The sequence below is a fragment of the Anguilla anguilla genome, chromosome 7, assembly GCF_013347855.1.
Source record: "Anguilla anguilla isolate fAngAng1 chromosome 7, fAngAng1.pri, whole genome shotgun sequence".
NCBI lineage: Eukaryota > Metazoa > Chordata > Actinopteri > Anguilliformes > Anguillidae > Anguilla > Anguilla anguilla.
Window position 1 is genome coordinate 6,797,253 of NC_049207.1, and position 19,669 is coordinate 6,816,921.

At 44.7% G+C, this 19,669-nt stretch overlaps 1 protein-coding gene and 1 long non-coding RNA gene across 2 annotated transcripts; one reads left to right on the top strand and one right to left on the bottom strand.

The window, feature by feature from the left end:
* Positions 1–2: 2 nt before the first annotated feature.
* Positions 3–14,037, bottom strand: dhtkd1 (dehydrogenase E1 and transketolase domain containing 1). Its single transcript, XM_035425668.1, has 17 exons — positions 13,709–14,037; positions 13,107–13,259; positions 12,584–12,795; positions 12,069–12,263; positions 10,660–10,929; positions 9,769–9,940; positions 8,853–9,051; positions 7,122–7,434; positions 6,692–6,776; positions 6,110–6,249; positions 5,413–5,563; positions 4,741–4,847; positions 4,204–4,368; positions 3,572–3,654; positions 3,097–3,263; positions 1,845–1,930; positions 3–1,540 (listed from the first exon to the last, which is right to left on the bottom strand). Exons 1-17 carry the CDS (start codon positions 13,881–13,883, stop codon positions 1,439–1,441), a joined length of 2,775 nt encoding a protein of 924 aa, XP_035281559.1. The 5' UTR covers positions 13,884–14,037; the 3' UTR covers positions 3–1,438.
* On the top strand, positions 14,036–14,697 carry LOC118231647. The gene is made up of 2 exons (XR_004766114.1): positions 14,036–14,169; positions 14,510–14,697. It is a non-coding gene; the product is annotated as an uncharacterized LOC118231647 (long non-coding RNA).
* Positions 14,698–19,669: the final 4,972 nt, after the last annotated feature.

Here is a 19,669-nt window from a genome sequence, read left to right on the forward strand (position 1 = left end):
AGTTTGATATTTAACATTTTTAATTATCTTTCTTCATGGATCCGTTCTCTCAAACAGTGAGATGATATCGGCAATCTGTACTGTCATTGTTGCACTTGCTCTTTTGTATGACAGGATAACAGGATAAGGTCAACTTCTGTCAGGCACAAGACTTAACCAGAGAATGAACACAGTATGTTGACCAGTGGTCTCCAACCCTGGTCCTGGAGAGCAACAGGGTCTGCTGGTTTTCCCCCAATTTAAAACACAAAAATATAAATAAAATAAAAAAATCTAATTAAACCCATATGCCATTGGGATTCATGGAAACTTGCCAGACTGAGCTTCAAGCAGTGGACAGTTATTATGCAACAGTATACTGGTCTAATTTTAGCTGTACGTATAGTGTTGCACAGTCGGTAGTTGGTCTGAACACTCGATTGTGAAACTTTTCTTACATTAGAGGGACGTTCACACTAAAACAGTCTCACAGCGCATAGTCCTTTAATTGTAACTGCTACAACAGAAAAGAAATGAAAGTAATTTTAATGCAACACATTTGATAAGTCCATCATTCAAATGATTGTGGAGTAAACTGTTGAATAGAGGTTTTTGACTCTAACCATCTCTTTTCCTCTGAAAGATCTAGGCTGCTTAAAAGATAACTTGTATACTTGTACAGTACGATCAAGGATCAAAATCTCTGCTCACAGCTTACAAAAATATATATTAAAAGGTTTACTGTTAACCTCTTCGTAACCATCTTTCAAGTTTTTACATGTTAATGCTATGAGTATCTTTAACGTAAGTGCTGGTAGTCTGACTAACGCTGCTACAGAATCATAAATCACAGGTTGCAGACTCCAATCTATACCAGGGGACACGGAAGACACCATTTGGATTTCTTTGTGCTTTTTAAAGTTTCAGGATATAATCTTCTGTCTTCTGTCTATTTGATGAAATGCAGTGTGAAAAAATACACAGAAATAAAGTGGAAAGTTTAAGCCGTAAGTTGTTGGTTGTCTCTACAATGCAACTAAAGAAGCTGAAATACTGTTAGCTGCAGTTACCCGACAGATACCGACTGTCAATTAGTTCTACAGTTCTTTCAGAAATTCTCCACACAACTCACCATAGTCATCTTAAGACGTGTCACCCAGGATTTGTATTCAAACAGAGAAAGGGTTAGCTACCAACTGAAGTTTCAAGCCAAGGCATTTGGCTGCATCCACAGGCTTGTCAGTTTTAACTCCAAAATTCTATTCCAGATTTCTGACTAAATGTCTCAAAAGGATTGCTGCCACCAGTTCTTGAAGGGCTGCAACTGATATCACCGATCATAAACAATCCCCCCCCCCCGAAGTCCTCACACCACATTTCCCCTTTAAATGCTTCAATTTCGAAAACGGATTCAGTTCCCCTGGTTCTTCAGTTCCCCCGTTGCTATAGGCACAGTCCCTCAGGCAAAGGTGGCGGTAACAATGGCTTCCTGCTGCTGCTGGTGAATGGTTCCAATGCCCACCGCCGGGACGGGGAGAGGCGGCCTGCTGACCAATCGTAGCTGTTTCGGAAAGGGCACAATTACAAGTCTATACACAGCCAAAAATACATGAATATGTTGACACAGATTTGGGGGAAAAAAAGAAGAAAATGGGGGGGGGGGGAATCCCCAAATAAAGGACTGGAAATGTTGCCTTTCCAGTTGCACTGCATGCTCGGAGCACCGCAGGTGAAGCACGTGGATTTGTTTGCCGTGGTCTTCAGCAAGCCAGTGACTCACAGTGAGGAACTAATGCACTCCAAAGAAGGAAAGGATTTAATGTGAACCTCCGAATAAACTCTTTGTTAAACAGTAGATGGCTTACCTTACAGGCCAGCTGCTTCTCAAATCGAGGTGCCACATAAGACCAGGGACCCATGTTTTGGGGCTCTTCCTGACTCCAAATAAACTCTGCAAGAGAGAGTCAGAGCACCCTTATCACCAAAGATTCTCACCGGGATAACCTGCGAAGGGATCCTTCACTATAGCCCACTGCTTCCATTGCGGTTTCATAATGAGCGACCATTTCGGAGTACAATTCATGCATTCACGTCACTTATGGCATGGCTTTGTGAAAGAAAAACAGCTGAGACTAATAATGGTATTCTCAATGCAGTGACAGGCAGTTTCTTTTTTTACCGAGAAGGGTACGTGCAGAAAATTTCAAGTCCATCTGAGCACACAATGCACAAGGAGTCATGCGGTATCTACACAGAAATGTTGTGCAAAGGCTGTGCAAATGGCCGATTTTTTTGTCAGCCTTCCATTTCCTGTGGCAGGAACAGCAAGCCCTGTGTCGTCCTGATGTTACATAAGACAGTAGGGGGGGGGCTGGCAGGGTGAGTGTTTTGCTTGGCTAAAAAAGCGAGATAACAGCCGACGAGACGGTTCAATGTTCAGAGGTAGTTTTAGCAGAAAAATGGCAGCCATTTAGAGTATGACTATAAAACTTTAATAAAGCTCGTTCAGCATGGAAGGTTGGCACAAATTCTGTTGGGTAAATGAGTGCTGTAAGATACAGCACATCATAACTTTCTATTTGGAGATCGCATAACTTTTTCACATGCAGTTCTGAGGTTTGCAAAGGAGTCTGACTGTTACAGGAGGCAACGAGGGTAAGTATTGTTTATAGCAAGGCAGCCCAATCCTGGTCCTAGAAAAATACTCTCCTGTAGGTTTTCAATCCAACCCTAACAAAGCACGCATCATTCAACAGCAAGAGATCTCATCTCAGCTGCTAATTAGTAAAAGTGAAGACCTCCAGGACAGCACATCTCCAGGAGCATGATTAGGCAGCCCTTGTTTAGACGGTGCGTTTGGAGCAGGGGTGGACATTACATTACATTACATTATAGGCATTTAGCAGACGCTCTTATCCAGAGCGACTTACACAACTTTTTACATAGCACTTTACATTGTATCCATTTATACAGCTGGATATATACTGAAGCAACGCAGGTTAAGTACCTTGCTCAAGGGTACAACGGCAGTGTCCTTACCCGGGATTCGAACCTGCGACCTTTCGGTTACGAGCGCAGTTCCTTACCCACTGTGCCACACTCCGCCCACGTAAGTACCTGTAGCGTTGCCGTACTGGTGGAGCTCCTTCTGCAGGGCCTCCAGGGGGAAGGGGCACAACTCCTCCACCCGGACCAGTGCCGTGTTCTGGGCGGCGCCCGACGCCTCCCTCTGCTTCAGCAGGGCGTAGTAGTGCTTCCCTGAGCACAGCACCACCCGCTGGACACTGCGGGGAGTACAGGGGAGTTTAAAGAACGACCGGACACTTAAAATGCAAAAAGGGGCCGACATTAACCCGCTTAAAGCAGTGGTGTGATGGGGGGGAAACACCACCGCACTACAACTGTGAAAAGTTTTCAAAAATAGAGAAAATGGCTGGAAAATAGAGAACCCGTTCTTACCCAGCAATGCCAGCAAGGTACAAACACAGGGGCCAAAACACAACAGACCTCCCAAGGCTCTTATCCTCCTTGGTGCAAAGTAACAAACAAGGTAGCAAAACAACCAACACGGTCTGCTTTCAAAGTGCTATACCTAGCAGGGGTCACAGAGGAGTCGCCGATCACAGGTCTGAAGAATGTTCCGGGGGCCATGTCGGCCAGACTGGACACAGCGCCCTGTGAAGAGGGGAGTGAACATGCTGTACAGACTGCCCTTAAAATATATACACCGCACTCATATTCATATGCTGGCTACATTTACATGCAATCAGTTCACGCCAGTATTTCGATGATTGGGTACACGCAGATACAAGTAATGCGATCACTCCAACAGCCGTATTTACATGATTCTTTTCATAATTGGCGAACGATCAATAGAAACGGCCTACACGGCAGCCATGCTCCCCACCCTTTTGGCCTTCGGCATTCCCCGTGGAGCTACAGGGCATTTAAAAAATGAGTGGAAAACCGTAGGCAAAAAATAAGAAAGTAAGGCAATGGCACAAGCCACGTGGCAGGGCAAAGCCGCATGGGGAAAGCTGCATGGGGAAAGCCGCATGGGGAAAGCCGCATGGGGAAAGCCGCATGGGGAAAGCCGCATGGGGAAAGCCGCGTGGGGAAAGTTGCATGGGGAAAGCCGCATGGGGAAAGCCGCATGGGGAAAGCCGCATGGGCAAAGCTGCATGGGGAAAATGCGACGTTTTTTCCCCGCAGCCTGCCGCTCACCGAGAAGCGCAGCAGGGTCTTGGGCGACGCCACGATGAGCGGCTTGCGGAAGTTGCGGATCATCTGGCGGCGAATCAGGTGGAAGTACTGCGCCGGCGTGGTGGGGTTCACCACCCCCATGTTCACCGTGTCGCTGTCCACGCCCTCCTCCTTACTGTCACACATCTGAGAGAGAGAGAGGGAGAGAAAGAGAAGAGAGAGAGGAAGGAGGGATAGAGCAGAGAAGAAAGGACTGCTGTGGGCCCAGTTCATAAAGGATAAATGCTTGCAATTCACAAATCTGAGCTGTGAAACCATCATCTCACCTGCAAGTTGCTGTGAAGCACTTTCGGTTGCAAACCATTGCATGAAAAGTTACAATGGTTTTATATATGTATTTATGATTGTAATATTGTACATCTTGTTATATTTATTATTATTATTATTATTACAGGGATAGCACCATATGAGGGACTATGTAGAACTGATAACGCATGATAAATGTATAGCACCTGCATGCAGGGTAAGCGGTCAGCGGAGAACAAACACGCTGTTCACCTGCAGGAAGCGTTCCATCCTGCAGGAGGAGTGCTCGGGCCCCGCCCCGTCATAGCCGTGCGGCAGCAGGATGACGATCCCGGACTGCAGCAGCCACTTCGCCTCGCCTGGAAAAGCGAACGTTTGGAACGTTTACCGTATCCGTGACAGTGCTGCATGTCCCCACAATGCAGCATGCCCCCACAATGCAGCGTGTCCCCACAATGCAGTGTGTCCCCACAATGCAGCGTGTCCCCACAATGCAGCGTGTCCCCACAATTTAGTGTCCCCGCAATGAACTGGGTCCCCACAACCAGTCGAAAAATATATATTAATTACTGAGCAACATTCAGCATCTTACAGAAAAATTTGAGAAAAGCAGAGTGAATTCCACTCAGATGTTAATAAATGCCCAAGATTTAACCAACACACTCACAGTTACCAAGCAGCTATTTCACCAAGCCTTCATATGCAATTTATGTGCCATGATATGAAACCACACATGCAACTGATTCCATAGCAGAACCTGCGACTGTAGCCCTACCCATGAAATTGTCCTATTCTCGTAATTAAAATCCCACAAGCAATTTGTTGTGGCGCAGTCATGCTGACAAACAGTAAAGTTGATCAGACCCACCGCAGTTCATGCACACGGTTTATGAGTGAGTGCACAACTTCAGTCCGCGAAGCTACCTCCTGAGATGAAAGTGTCGAAGATTATCTGCGCTCCGTTGAAGAAATCCCCAAACTGCGCCTCCCATATGGGCAAGAGATTGGGCAGGGCAATGCTCATCCCGTACTCGAACCCAAGCACGGCCTCCTCGGACAGGGCACTGTTACACACCTGAAGGGGCAACAGAACACCATCCACAAACATTCCCAAAAACCTGTCCCAAAAGTCAGTAGTTCTGTCAGTTGAAATCTGACATAGCTGTGCCACTGGGTATAATTATAAGAGCTAATTAGGTGACATTCATCTGAAGTTTCAAGTCAGCAAGTCTCAGCTATGAACTAGACTGATAAAGTCCACAGTCCCAAGCACAGAGGGCGAGTGGAGGTGTAGTTTACACGTTATAGAGTCAGTAAAGTGAATCTTCAGAAGTAAGGAGGTCAAAAATAAATACAGGTGAGGAGGCTCAAAAGAATAGAAGACGTGTAAGGGGTCTGTAGACATCAGTGTGGTCAGTAGAGAACAAACAGAAATGAGTTGAACAGAAGTGAGGAGGCTTTGCAGAAATGAAGAGGGCCAATATAAGTGCCAACAGAGACAAAGGTGGCCAATAGAAGACAGTAGGGAGTGGTGGTAGATGTGAAGGGGAATAGAACAGAAAAGGAAGAGTAGGTTCGGAGAGGGTTTTTAGGGTTGGGACATGCACAGGGAAGGCGTCACCTCCATGAAGCCCTTCTGTTCTGGGACGATGTGATTCAGGGGGATGTAGATATCGTTGGTACCCTGGCACACCACCATGGCGTGCCGCTGGCTGAAGGTGCCACGCCCTACGTCCTGCCCGCTGATGCGAATATTAAACCCTACGGAGGGGGCAACGACGTACACGCACAGATTCATTCCAAAAACAGGAGCATGAGAACATCTAACCAAGACTGGCATAAAACATTTACAGTATCTCCCTGTGACAGTGATGCATGTTTTATTTTTTCACCAATTCAATGTATTGATGTCATACAGAGCTTACAGTCAACAGCCACATTGAGTACATCCTAATTGTCGTTAGATTATGCTCTACTATAGTTAGATTATGTACAGTACAGTACAGCAGAGTATACTTGGTAGATTATACTATAGTATAGTTGATTTTAGCACCTTAGTTTCTGACTATGAATGTGTTAACCGTTCACTGTAATCACTGATACATGTGGAAACCGGTTTTATGCTTTGTTCTGTGGATCTTGATAACAGAGTCTGCTGAATGAATACGACGTAAACATGAAGGAACGCTGGCGGGCGTCTCACCTTGGCACAGCAGTGAGCCGAAGGCCATGGCCTCGGCAGTGGACCAGTCCAGCTTGGTTCCCTCCTCCAGCTTCTGGAGCCGGGCCTGTGATAGCAACACGATGACGTCAGCCTGTGCTCACTGCGACTGCTACGCAGTCCATCTATAGGACTGCGCAATTTTTTTAGAGGAACCCACACCGACTAAGCACATGGATGCAGGTAGGGTGAACAGCTGGTGTTCCAGTGCGAGGGCACGGCAAGCCATGCCACTTAAGAAAAGTCAAGTTAAAGCATGTTACCGACTGAGGAAAGCAATTGGAGAACCAAAGAATCGCCCATAAAGAATATGGAAAGAATCAGGCATGTGTGTACATTACCTGAGCCCGTTAGATACTGACAGACCCAGCGGGGCCGCGACAGGCTCGCGGAAACGAGGCCCGGGCCGTACCTGCACGTGCGTCTTCTCCAGGTGACCGTGCAGCTGGATCTCTTTGGGGATGTCCACGGACCTGGCGCCCACGAACTGCAGCAGCTGGGCGGGCGCGCCCGTGTCCCAGGTGGTGATGCGGGCCTGAGGCTCCGCCAGGTTGCCCCAGGTGCCCTGCAGGTTGGTGGGGGGCGGGCTGTACAGGGTCATGTTGGCCAGCCGGTCGTTCAGCATGCCGTAGTGGGAGGTCTTGATCTCGGACCGCTCCGCTTCCGTCATCAGCCCCTCCGAAATCAGCAGGTCAGCGTAGGTGTCCGGGATGCTCTTCCTGGAGCTGAGGTGGGGGGTGGGGGGGGGGGGGGGGGGTGGGGGAGGATATTTAACTTAACTCACAGTAGTATAATTGTATATATAGTACAAATATATAGCTTAGGGCAACATAGCTCAGGAGGTAAGAGAGGTTGTCTGACAGTCGGAGGGTTGCTGGTTCGATCCCCCGCCCTGGGTGTGTCAACGTGTCCCTGAGCAAGACACCTAACCCCTAATTGCTCCCAATGAGCTGATTGGTACCTTGCATGGCAGCCTTTCACCGTTGGTTTGTGAGTGTGTGTGTGTGAACGGGTGAATGAGAGGCATGAATTGTAAAGCGCTTTGGATAAAAGCGCTACATAAATGCAGTCCATTTACCATTTAAATGTTATAAATATAACATTTTGACACTTGATCATTTGACACTTGACCACTTAGAGTTTAAGGCACTCTTTTCTAGAGTGACTATTAACGTTCTGCAAAAGATAACATTAAACCAGCATAAACATGAAAAGAAACGTCGACAGTCACTCAATCGAAGCGAAACGGCACTAGAAAAATAACGCGGCAATAAATATATCGTCGTATCTCGAATACCCACAGAAAGAGAAGGGTTTATAGAATGATAATGTGCTACGACTCATATCAACAGACCCAATTTAGACGACGATTCTTGCCCATGGAACCTATTTAGCGGGCGCAGAACCCAGTAAAATAATTACACTCTGAAATGGCCACCACGTATTTGGCTGCACTCCTATCTCATTAGCATTGATTGCGTATCCATTTAGGGGACGGGAGATTCCAGCCCTCGGAGGCCCCCGGGGCCCGCGGATCATTTAGGAGCCCATTTACAGCTGGAGCACGAGCTAGACGGCGTCCTCCACAAACAATTACTTCAATTTACCAATTAGGGCCGGGCCTGAACAGCTTCAGACTGCAGCACCCCTCCAGTGTCATAACTGGTCAACCACGATGCCTGTACATTGCTAGGGAGAGACTGGAGAACTGTTCATTATTGCATTACACTGTTTTCTTCTTCATTTTGTAAATCTATACAGTTAAAGGCATAAGTCAACATTTACCCAGCTGTGTCTGGAGCAGACCAGTAATTAATTGGGGCAGTGAATGGGCTGATGACTTGTCCACTTTCAGCATTTGCAATGAAAGTATTTTTCAGACACACAACACCGTAAAAAATCATTTTAACTGAATAGCAGCCATTTTAATTTTCTTAATTACTAAAAAAAAATAACATGACTGGGTATTCTAATTTGGAAAGGAAACAAAGGGAATCTCATAATAAAACGAGACTATTCCCAGGCACCTGCTCTACGGAAATGCCTTAAAGAAGAACCGCAGTAAAAGTACAGACACGACAGTGTAACAGTAACTGAATCCGAGTGACAGGCCCTCTCGGGGTGGGCGCGAGCAGACGCTCACCGTATGATCTTGTACATGGCCGGGTTGGTGAAGAAGGGCTCGTCCAGCTCGTTGTGGCCCCACTGCCGGTAGCAGAGCAGGTCCACGATCACGTCCCTCCGGAACCGCCGCTGGTACTCCACCGCCAGCCGGGTCGCCCGCAGCACGTCCTCGGCGTCGTCGCCGTTCACGTGGATCACGGCGCAGTCCACCATCTTACCTGCGCGCCACGGAGAGACCAGCAGGGCCAGGTGCGTCATCCTCACACGTTTGCAATAAGTTCACACAATTATCTTGGTAGACCCTCGAAAGACAGACTCTGGCTAGCAGGTGGCTACGATCAGCTTAAAATGGCCGAAAAAATTCCAATACAAACATCATATTCAAAACACAATTAAAAAAACAATTTTTCGAAGGATATTAATAATGTTAAACTGCAGGTTTGTGGTGTTGTCAGGTAGCACATCTGGCTAAGACACCGCAATTTCACACCACAACGACGAGCCCAAATGACTGGAATCAAAATCTGACCATGCTAGTACTGGCTACATTATTGGCCATGGAGTCTCCGAGGAAATGAGAGTACAAATCAATAGGATGTGGCCAACCCCATCGCACAAGAATGATCCTCTGGTGAACTGGGCATCCACGGTCTCCCACCAGCTCTGTAGGCCTTGCACGTATACCGTGCTGTAACTGTGCAGCTCAGCTGCTGGACTGCAGTGTGAAAAGACCCAGTGGCTGACTAAAAACATGTCAGAAGGTGTCCATGCAAGCCTGTGCTTCTCGCAAATAGAGTGATACTGAGAATAATGCTGAGGCTATGGCAGAGATGGAACATGCTAGAACAAAGCCAGTGTGATTCCACTGGGAGAATTACAAAAGAATAGGAGATAAAAATATGGCAAAGCAAAAAGGTTTTTAAAAATTCTCATACCGACATCGCTGCAGTACAAAGTCGACCTCCCTCTCTCAGATGGAGTGGTATAACCCACTTGGTTATTGACAATGAGGTGGATGCTTCCACCCACCCTGTAGTGGGGCAGCTGTGAAATAGTAAATGTTTCAGCGACAATTCCTTGGCCGGAGAAGGAAGCATCCCCATGAACCTGTAACCAGAAAAGCATGGGTTCAGCACCCATTACAACCACACTCACTTGCCGCCTTCACAGTACAGACCTGCTATTACTTCCCATGTTTTAAGCTGGCACAGTGCTCTGCTGAATACCATTATAAATGCCATGCCAGGCAATGTAAATCGAGGCTGCACAAACTTGTTTGTGGAGATCTACCATCCTGCGGGCAAACCTGACTCTAGTAATTTGCAGCTCAACAAGTTAAATGAGGTGTGCTGTGTTAGGTTTGGGGACGGAGTGTGGCACAGTGGGTAAGGAACTGCGCTTGTAACCGAAAGGTTGCAGGTTCGATTCCCGAGTAAGGACACTGCCGTTGTACCCTTGAGCAAGGTACTTAACCTGCATTGCTTCAGTATATATCCAGCTGTATAAATGGATACAATGTAAAGTGCTATGTAAAAAGTTGTGTAAGTCGCTCTGGATAAGAGCGTCTGCTAAATGCCTGTAATGTAATGTAATGTAATGAAAGCCTACAGGACAGCAGATCTCCAGGAACATGGTTGGGCAGCCCTGATGTAAACCAATTTAAATGTTTTGCCCTCTATAAAGACAAAACATGCGCACATATTAAGACATCTTTTGGTATAAACACGTATTGATTTGCCAAAGAACTTTTGACCACAGCGGTTGACATACAGTGTTACCCAATTGGCCGTTCTTATCACATGATGCAATGTGCCCCCCCTCAGTACCTGCACACAGACGACCTTGTCCCCTGGCTGGGCATTGCTCTCGCGGGAGTAGTCCCCCTCCTGCTTGGCCTGCTGTTTGCCGCGGGTTTTGCCCTGGGTCACCGGGTTGATGGCCTCCAGGTGGGAGGGGTTGGGCAACATGGTGACATGGAGGGGGTGCCCAGCCCCGAAATCAAGGTCCACGGTGGAGGTCAGGTGGGAGAGGACGTCCCCCGTGGACGGGGAGTTCTCGGGAAACTCGCTGAGGCCGCGCATTTTCCGGAACATGAGCTGAAAAAACGAGGAGGGAAACGTCACCAGGCGATGAGGGGGGGGGGGGGGGGCTGGGTCCTCGACTTCGTCACCAGCAGAGCTCAGCTGATTTGTTTCCCGAGAACCCTTCAGTGAAAAGCCTAACTGTGCCCAAACCCCCTTCCTTAAATAAACGGGAGTTTGCTGAAATACTTGAAAAGCGCTGCGGTTTTGCACTAGGGAAGTGGTTTCTGATGGTGGAAAGGTAAAAAGGGATTTGGCACAGTCCAATATAGCACACATGCCTGAGCCTGGTTTCCATAGCTGCTCCACAGCTGTGCTAGACAGGGTGCTGCTGAAATATTTTTTGGAAAGTTTTGCCAAGTCATGACAAAACACTCAAATATAACCTTGAACATCATCCAATGCAAATCAGCTATGCATAGTGTAAGAGCGAGTACTGTGTAATAATTCACATTTGTATCCTTCCATAAAACCAACAATGTCACCATCTCTGGTCTCTTCCCCCCAGGCCCTCCGCCCTTTCCTTCACTCCGAGTTCACAGAGCGCTCCAGTCCTGATCTCCCCCGTTTCAGACCCATGCCACGAGGCAACCCGGAGGCCTGGATGAATCGCTTTGATCTTCTGATTCACATATAAACATCTACATCTTAGCTTGGACTGCACATTTCACCAGCTAGTTTAATGCCTCAGGCTATAAGCCACCCATCCACCATAATTATTTGCTCCAACAAACTCTCCATTACCTCCCGAGTGTCATTTAGCTTATCTTTAACTACTGACACCAGGCTGGCCAGAGGAGGGTGGGCTCCTCCTCTATAGCTAGGTTCCTTTCCCCCCCCCCCACTGGAGGCGGTTTTTTTTTTTTTTTTTTTTTTTTACAAGACAAGTACATATAGTAACATAATGCAGGTGTATTTACACTGCATGGGTTTACTATGAAGTGTACAATGTAATATAACCAAGGTGTATTCACACACTGCATGGGTTTACTCTGATGTGTACATTGTAATATAACCAAGGTGTATTCACACACTGCATGGGTTTACTATGATGTGTACATTGTAATATAACCAAGGTGTACACATGCACTGCATGCATTTACAGGTACGCATGATGTCCAGTGGCAGAACCCGGGCGTGTCCAGGTGGCTGACCTCAGGTGGGAACTGCAGGAGCCCCGTCAGCAGGTTGAGCCTCCCGCGGTGGGGCATTCCCACGATCACGTCGGTCACCCCGCTGTACGCCGCCAGCCGGAACAGCTCGTAGAAAAACCCCATCATGCTCTCTGCTCCCTCGCCCCCGTATCGCTTCACGGTGGCGAACTTGGTGGCCAAGAAGTGGTCAAATTCCTGAGAATTCAATGAGGAAAAAAAGTGGTGCTAGGGTAGGTCCCACATTATCAAAGCAGGAAAACCTTATATGCTCCTGGAAATCGGGCTTAACGTTTTAAAAACAAAATAACAATAACACAAATTACAAAATTATATATATATATATATATATATATATATATATAAATAATAAAAATGCTGCAAAATAACCACTGAATGAAGAGGAGAAAAGGACATATGCAATGGCGTAGAGTGAAAATGAAGGCCGTGGGAGGACATCCACGCCTGCGTTCTAGCAGAGGGCAAGCACTGAAGCACCTGCGATTCTATCATCATACCTGAGATTCCAGCATGAGCCGAGCGAGCTGCCTCCTCTCCTCCGGCGAGAAGGCCTCCTTCTTCAGCTCTTCGAAGCGGTCTGCAAACCACTCCCGTTCTTCCAGGCTCTGGAGCTGCATAATCTCCACAGAGACATGCCCGCAGTATGTGTGATTCAGGTACTCCAATACTTCCTCGAGAGATGCCTCCGCCTTGCCAAAGTGATTCAGCCCTTTGGAAAAGCAGCCAAGAAATGAGTCATTAGGAATCGGTGTAGCGTGCAACACGAAGAACTTGCGCTTGCTGGATACATTTTTCGTTTATATTTTCATTTATTTTTATATGTATTTTTGAATGAACAAAAAAGAAAAAAAAACAGTCCAGGTGCTCAAAACTGCTCCCTTGCTCCTTGTCACACGCAGGGCAAAGTTTATGATGCAGTAATTAGCTACACGTGAATTATTCACCTGACAGTATGCATGGGATAATCAACACCCAAATTAAAAGTATATTCTTGAAACTGCTGAATTCCTTTGTACATACCGCCTGTGTTGAAAGGGCCTTGCAAGGTTCCATTTAAAATGCTGATTTCAGGTACGGCATCCATAACTGCTTTCTCGGGAAATAAAGGGTTAATTTTAGCAGCTTTGTGTCCATGTGCTCTATATGCTTCCACCAGTCGTGCCAGGCCATGATCTGCGGAGACAGTTAATATAAGTACATAAACAAAAAGGACAATCGCATTTAAAGTTTCAGGCTACTTCGTATCACATAAACAAAGACTTTGGTCAGAATGAAAACTGTGAAATACAGTCACCGACAACAAAAAAAGCGTTGACAGTATTTCAATATAACCTTCTACTCAATACTACACGCAATTTTTCGAATTAAATATCAACATTTCTAGCTTTTCGAGTTGTAAAACAAATGTTCCGATATAGAATATCTGCGTAAGCTAACTCACACGATAGGCTACTTTTAACAAATAGCATGTCAATCAAAATGTCTACGGCTAGCTCAGGCAGCACCACAACAACCTAGAGCGGCTAGCAGGTAATAAAAACACAGCCCACTTGTCAATATAAGAGATAACAGTATAAATTGCAACCAGTTTATGATGTATGTACACAAAGAAACCCACTGACCTTGATTAAGAGAAGAGATGTGCTCACTCTTCAAGTTCACGTTTGTATCGGCCCCCCTTGGTTTGTACCCATAAACCCCTTTTTCGGTGTGATAAAAACTACCCAGAAGAGGTCGAACGGCCCGAAAAGACGGCCTGGTTAAGTGCAAATTCTTAATGATAAGGAATACTGACATCTTCAGTCTCCCTACGCATGCATATAATTTATCGAAGAGAAGTTTAACCGGTTCGAAAACCTCAGAGCTAGGAAGCCATAATGTCCACGACTGAAGGGAGTTGGCAACTTCTCTGAATCCTATTGGCTAAAGCGTGTAGCTAAGCTTACTGACATGCTGAATTCGGTCGGTCGCGCAACTCGTAGATCAGCGTGAAGTTAGTAACAATTGTACACAATTTAGTGGAGAAATGCCAAACCGCGTGATACTTTCAGTCCTACGTGACAACGCCTCAAGAAGAAGTAATGTATGTGTTGCGCGTATCCTTATCTCTGTCCCGTAGTGTAGGCTAAATAACGTGGAAAGGCAAATTTTACATATGATCAACAAAATTGATTAATTTCATGCCTTGGCTGCACAACGTTCTTGCTAAATAACGATAGCTACTATGTTAGTTTGTCCAAATTTTATTTTGCAAAAGGTTTTCAAGAGTGGCATTAAATTCTAACTTTTTTCTATTTTTTAAAACACATTTTAAAATAACCTGGGTATATTTAAATGTCTGGGTTATATATGATTGAATGAGTATATGAGTGAATGGTGAGTGTGCCTCTCTCGTTAATATGCATGTCTATGTGTGCCCATAGGCTGCGATAGATTGGGGACCTGTATTCCTATCTCGCGCAAAACGCACGCTGGGATAGGTTAAATGCTCATCAGGAAGAGATGAGCATTAACCCGTACCAAAGTGATGGAAGAGGAACGGGTGGAGAAAGAAAGGAACCGCTCACGATCAGAAAGCTGTGAAACACGCTGGAGGGAGTGTACATCTGAACCTGGCTCACTTGTTTTCATTGACGATGTGACTGCTGCAGAATTCAATTCTGAAGTGTACAGAAACATCTTATCTGCTAGGATCCAACCAAATGCATCAAAACTCATTTGACGTATCTTCACTTTGCGGCTTGAAAATGACCCAAAACATAATGTTAAAGCAAGAAAGTAGTGTTGCAAAACAGGACAAATATAAACATTACGTTAGTTCGTCTTTAAAACAGCCACATATTTAGTGAATAATAGTTTTGGGAGAGATGTAAATATCGTTCCAACATAACACCGTTGAGAGTGATCGTTGTAACTTATAGTAACATCCTTAACCTTGAATACACGGTAATATTCGCGAAGTGGGCGAATTCAGTAAATAATTAAAGCCGCAAGCGGCGTTGGAAGGGGTCCAAGCATTGGCAGCATCGCGCCCCCTATGGAGCAATTTTAAAACGGCTGTGTCCTCATGGTCATACGCCTTCACCCAACATATGTACTGAATATTGTGATGATCGTATAAATAATAGATGACTTGTGGCCAATTTTGTGCTAAGAGACGCTGGCTGATGACTTAGTTGCGTCGCCATGGATGTGTCCTGACAGCTTCCCGTCAAGGCCTTGACTATGTCGTAACATTTAGATGGCATGTCGTAACACTTAGATGGCCGAGCGTGTATGTACAGCTGCAGCGCTTCCCTGCCGCAACTAAAAAAAGCGCCACACTAGTGTTGTCACGATACCAAAAATTTGACTTTGATACCGATACCAGGTTTAGTATCACGATACTGATAAAGGACTCGGTACCTAACGATACTGAAATTACCTTAATAGGTCAGGAACGTAATGTCCACAAGGGCTGACCTCATTTTCAAATTCATGGTTCATGAACAACCTGGTTCATTAACAACCTTTAAGTTGAAGCCTCTGCAACATATGAATATGCATAGGCCTATAGTGTTACAACACTGAACAATGGAGAAATATGTTAAATATATTTCTGAAATTGAACAGTTGTAAACTAAATAATCTTTAAAACAGGTCTTTCACCTTTAAATAGATTTTAAAACAGCATATTGTAATAACAATACAGCATCTATCTATAATAAAATATTTCCAAATTGGAACACCTATTGCTACTGAAGTGAACTGAGTCAAAGCTTGCGCTGTATCAGGGAAGAGAATGCACAAGCGCAGGTCACCTCACTTGGCAACCTTAGTTGCTACTGCCATCTAGCGAAGATTCTGACAAACTACGCTTTTCATCCTCTAAATCAGTAATGCGGGAAACACATTTCCCTGGCTTTTCCATTTGACGCAGAACTACCCAACGTCGGAAAATTCAAATACGAAACCGTTTTTTTTTTTGTTTTTTTTAAGTACCCAGAAAGTGCTGAAGTTTTGGCATACCGTGCAACACTACGTCAGACACATATTCCAATCCATTGCTCAGTTTAGCAGAGAATGCACATTTCAGAGCGCCACAGAGACAGATAGAATAATGACACTAAATGCACATTTCAAATAATAAAGACGACATTGAGAAAAAACTAAAAAAAGGACTTAATATCAACTCGCGACCCGCGTGCTGACCGCAGAGCAGCCTACCGGTTTATTTATGTAGACATTGGCAGATCAGAAAATTTTCGGTTAAGCTGACCTATAAAACGCTATTCCAAAAGCCAAATCAGACATGTTATACATCGTTAGAAAGCTTATACTCTCACCTACTGAATAAATGAATTGTCAATCAAGCCAAATTGGACTAAGAAGAACGACAACGCCGTAAGCAACAGGTGTGGTATTACGCACAGCTATTTTTGAAAATATCCGACATTTCACAAACGGATTATCCAAGACAATATATAACCACTCATTCGCAAAAGGGACATCTCTACGCGTAAAACCGATGGTAAGATTGTATATTTATTAAATGTTTAGTCCCAGATATTGACTGTAGAATGACATGGTATAATTTTTGTTTTTAATTGTCTCGTTTATTTCGTTATTCAGTGAGCAGCCTTTTCACTGCTGTATTGGCATATTTTAGGGCTAATGTCGGGTTTATCTTGTTGCTACGGAATATTGCATTACATTACATTACATTACATTACAGGCATTTGGCAGACGCTCTTATCCAGAGCGACGTACAACAAAATGTATAACCATAACCAGGAATTAGTGTGCCGAAAACCCTAGAGAGAAATACCGTTCCAAGTGCAGGAAACATCCGCATAGTTCAACTTGGACCCAGTTGGTTAAACTGATTAACGCTAACACAAACAAGAACAGCAACAACGCAGTCTATGAGAACATTCAAGCAATAGTTAAGACGAGTTAAGACTAAGTCACCTACGGAACAACTACCTAGTTACAACCCTAAGCTTACAATCAATTTAGAGATGAAATTGAGAATACGATTTCTCTCAGCACAATGACGGATTTAAAGACTAAACGAACTCACCCGATGTTGTCTTCAAATGGACCGTATTATTTTAGACATTGGCAGACTACAGCGTAAAATGCGTCTTTTGTTTATATTCAATATTAGTAATTGCAGCGAGAAACTGCAGCTGTAGGTCGTTATGTTATGGTAGCAACGGAACGAAGCGGGCCATATATGTATTAGGCTACCGTCATTGTTTCATTATACCAGCGTGTTTTCGCGCGTGTGCACAGAAACTTAGAACCTATCAATACAATGGTTTAGCTATTTCTCACCATAATGACAGATTTAAAGACTGAACGAACTCATCCGATATTGTCTTCAAATGGATCCATGCCAAAGAAAAGTAATGATTCATCCTCTCAAAGCTTTACCGTAGCGTATTATTTATTTAGACATTGGCAAAGTACAGCATAAATTGCGTCTTTTGTGAATATTCAATGTTTGAAATTGCAGCGAGAACTGCAGCTGTAGACATAAGATAGTCTGTTATGTTATGGTAGCAACGGAACGAAGCGGACTATATATGTATTACCGTCATTGTTTTATTATACCAGCGTGTTTTCGCGCGTGTGCACAGAAACTCAGAACCTATCAATAAAATGGTTTAACTATTTCTCAGCATAATGACAGATTCAAAGACTAAACGAACTCACCCGATACTGTCTTCAAATGGATCCATGCCAAAGAAAAGTAATTATTCATCCTCTCAGAAAGCTTTTACTGAAAAACTTTTGGTCGCCTATCCTAGCATGCACGCTAGGTGGCAGTGTCAGACCGTGCTTTCACTGATAAAAACTAGCGTCGCCATGGTTGTCTCTTGCCGTAAAGAAGTTTACTCGATGTCGTAATCGTTTGGATTTGGAGCTCCAGCTTTTCCGCACCCCACCTAATGAAAAAGTCCAAATGGTGTGCAAACCATATGGCGGACATAGGTGCTCCCAATAGGAAAGTTGTAGAGCACATTCAGATGCATCAGTCGATGAAGTTTTGTGTTGATCTGACTTACGGTGTGGGAGTTATGACCTTTTAAAGTATGATCCTTTGTTATAGCGCCACCATCTGGCCGACATAGGTGATTTTTAGTGCCTGAGTAGTGGGGGGCCACAGGAACGCACCTACCAAATTTGGTTGGTCTACAACTTATGGTTGCTGAGCCTCAGACATTTTAGCGGAGAAAACTGCCACGCCCCAACTAAAAAGTCAAAATGGCGGGCAAACAATATGGCGGACACAGGTGGTCCCAATGGCAAAGGTATAGAGCACGTTCACATGCATATGTTGATGAAGTTTTGTGTTGATCGGACTTATGGTGTGGGAGTTATGGCCTTTTACGCAAAACCCTTTGTTATAGCGCCACCATCTGGCCGACGTACGTGATTTTTAGTGCCTGAGTAGTGGGGGCACATAGAAACCCACCTGCCAAATTTGGTCGCTCCAGGACTTATGGTTGCTGAGCCTCAGACACTTTTACCGGAGAAAAATAATAAGAATAATAATAATAATAATTAAAGCCGCAAGCGGCGTTGGAAGGGGTCCAAGCATTGGCAGCATCGCGCCCCCTATGGAGCGATTTTAAAATGGCTTTGTCCTCACGATCATATGCCTTCACCCAGCATATCTACTGAATGTCATGATGATCGTATGAAATATTGATGACTTATGGCCAATTTTGAGCTAAGAGACGCTGTCGGATGACTTAGTTACGTCGCCATGGATGTGTCCTGGCCGCTTCCCGTCAAGGCCTTTACTATGTCGTAACGCTTAGATGGCATGTCGTAACACTTGGATGGTCCGGCGTGCATGCACAGCTGCAGCGTTTCTGCGCCGCAACTAAAAAAGGCGTCACAGTAGTGTTGTCACGATACCGAAATTTTGACTTTGATACTGATACCAGGTTTAGTATTACGATACTCAATACTGAAATGATACTTGAAACGTAAACGGTGCTAATTCGATACTCGGTACCTAACGATACTGAAATTACCTTAATAGATCAGAAACATAATGTCCACAAGGGTTGACCTCATTTTCTAATTCATGGTTTATTTACAACCTGGTTCATTAACAACCTGTAAGTTGAAGTCTCTTCAACATATTAATATGCATAGGCCTATAGTGTTACACACTGAACAATAGAAAAATATGTTAAATATATTTCAAAAATTAAACAGTTGTAAAGTAAATAATCTTTAAAACAGGTCTTTCACCTTTAAATAGATTTTAAAACAGCATATTTTAATAACAATGAAGCATCTATCTATAATAAAATATTTCCAAATTGGAACACCTATTGCTACTGAAGTGAACTGAGTCAAAGCTTGCGCAGTATCAGGGAAGTGAATGCACAAGCGCTCACCTCACTTGGCAACCTTAGTTGCTACTGCCATCTAGCGAAGATTCTGACAAACTACACTTTTCATCCTCTAAATCATTAATGCGGGAGGCACATTTCCCTGGCTTTTACATTTGACACAGAACTACCGAACATCGGGAAATTCAAATACGAAACCGTTTTTTTTTTTTTTTTAAGTACCCA

Coding starts and splice junctions, on each gene's coding strand:
- dhtkd1 (XM_035425668.1), bottom strand. CDS start 13,883: ATGTCAGTATTCCTTATCATTAAGAATTTGCACTTAACCAGGCCGTCT. Junction 9,052..9,768: donor TTTGTACTGCAGCGATGTCG/GTATGAGAATTT, acceptor CGTGGCGCGCAG/GTAAGATGGTGGACTGCGCC. Junction 3,264..3,571: donor TCCTCTGTGACCCCTGCTAG/GTATAGCACTTT, acceptor TACTCCCCGCAG/TGTCCAGCGGGTGGTGCTGT.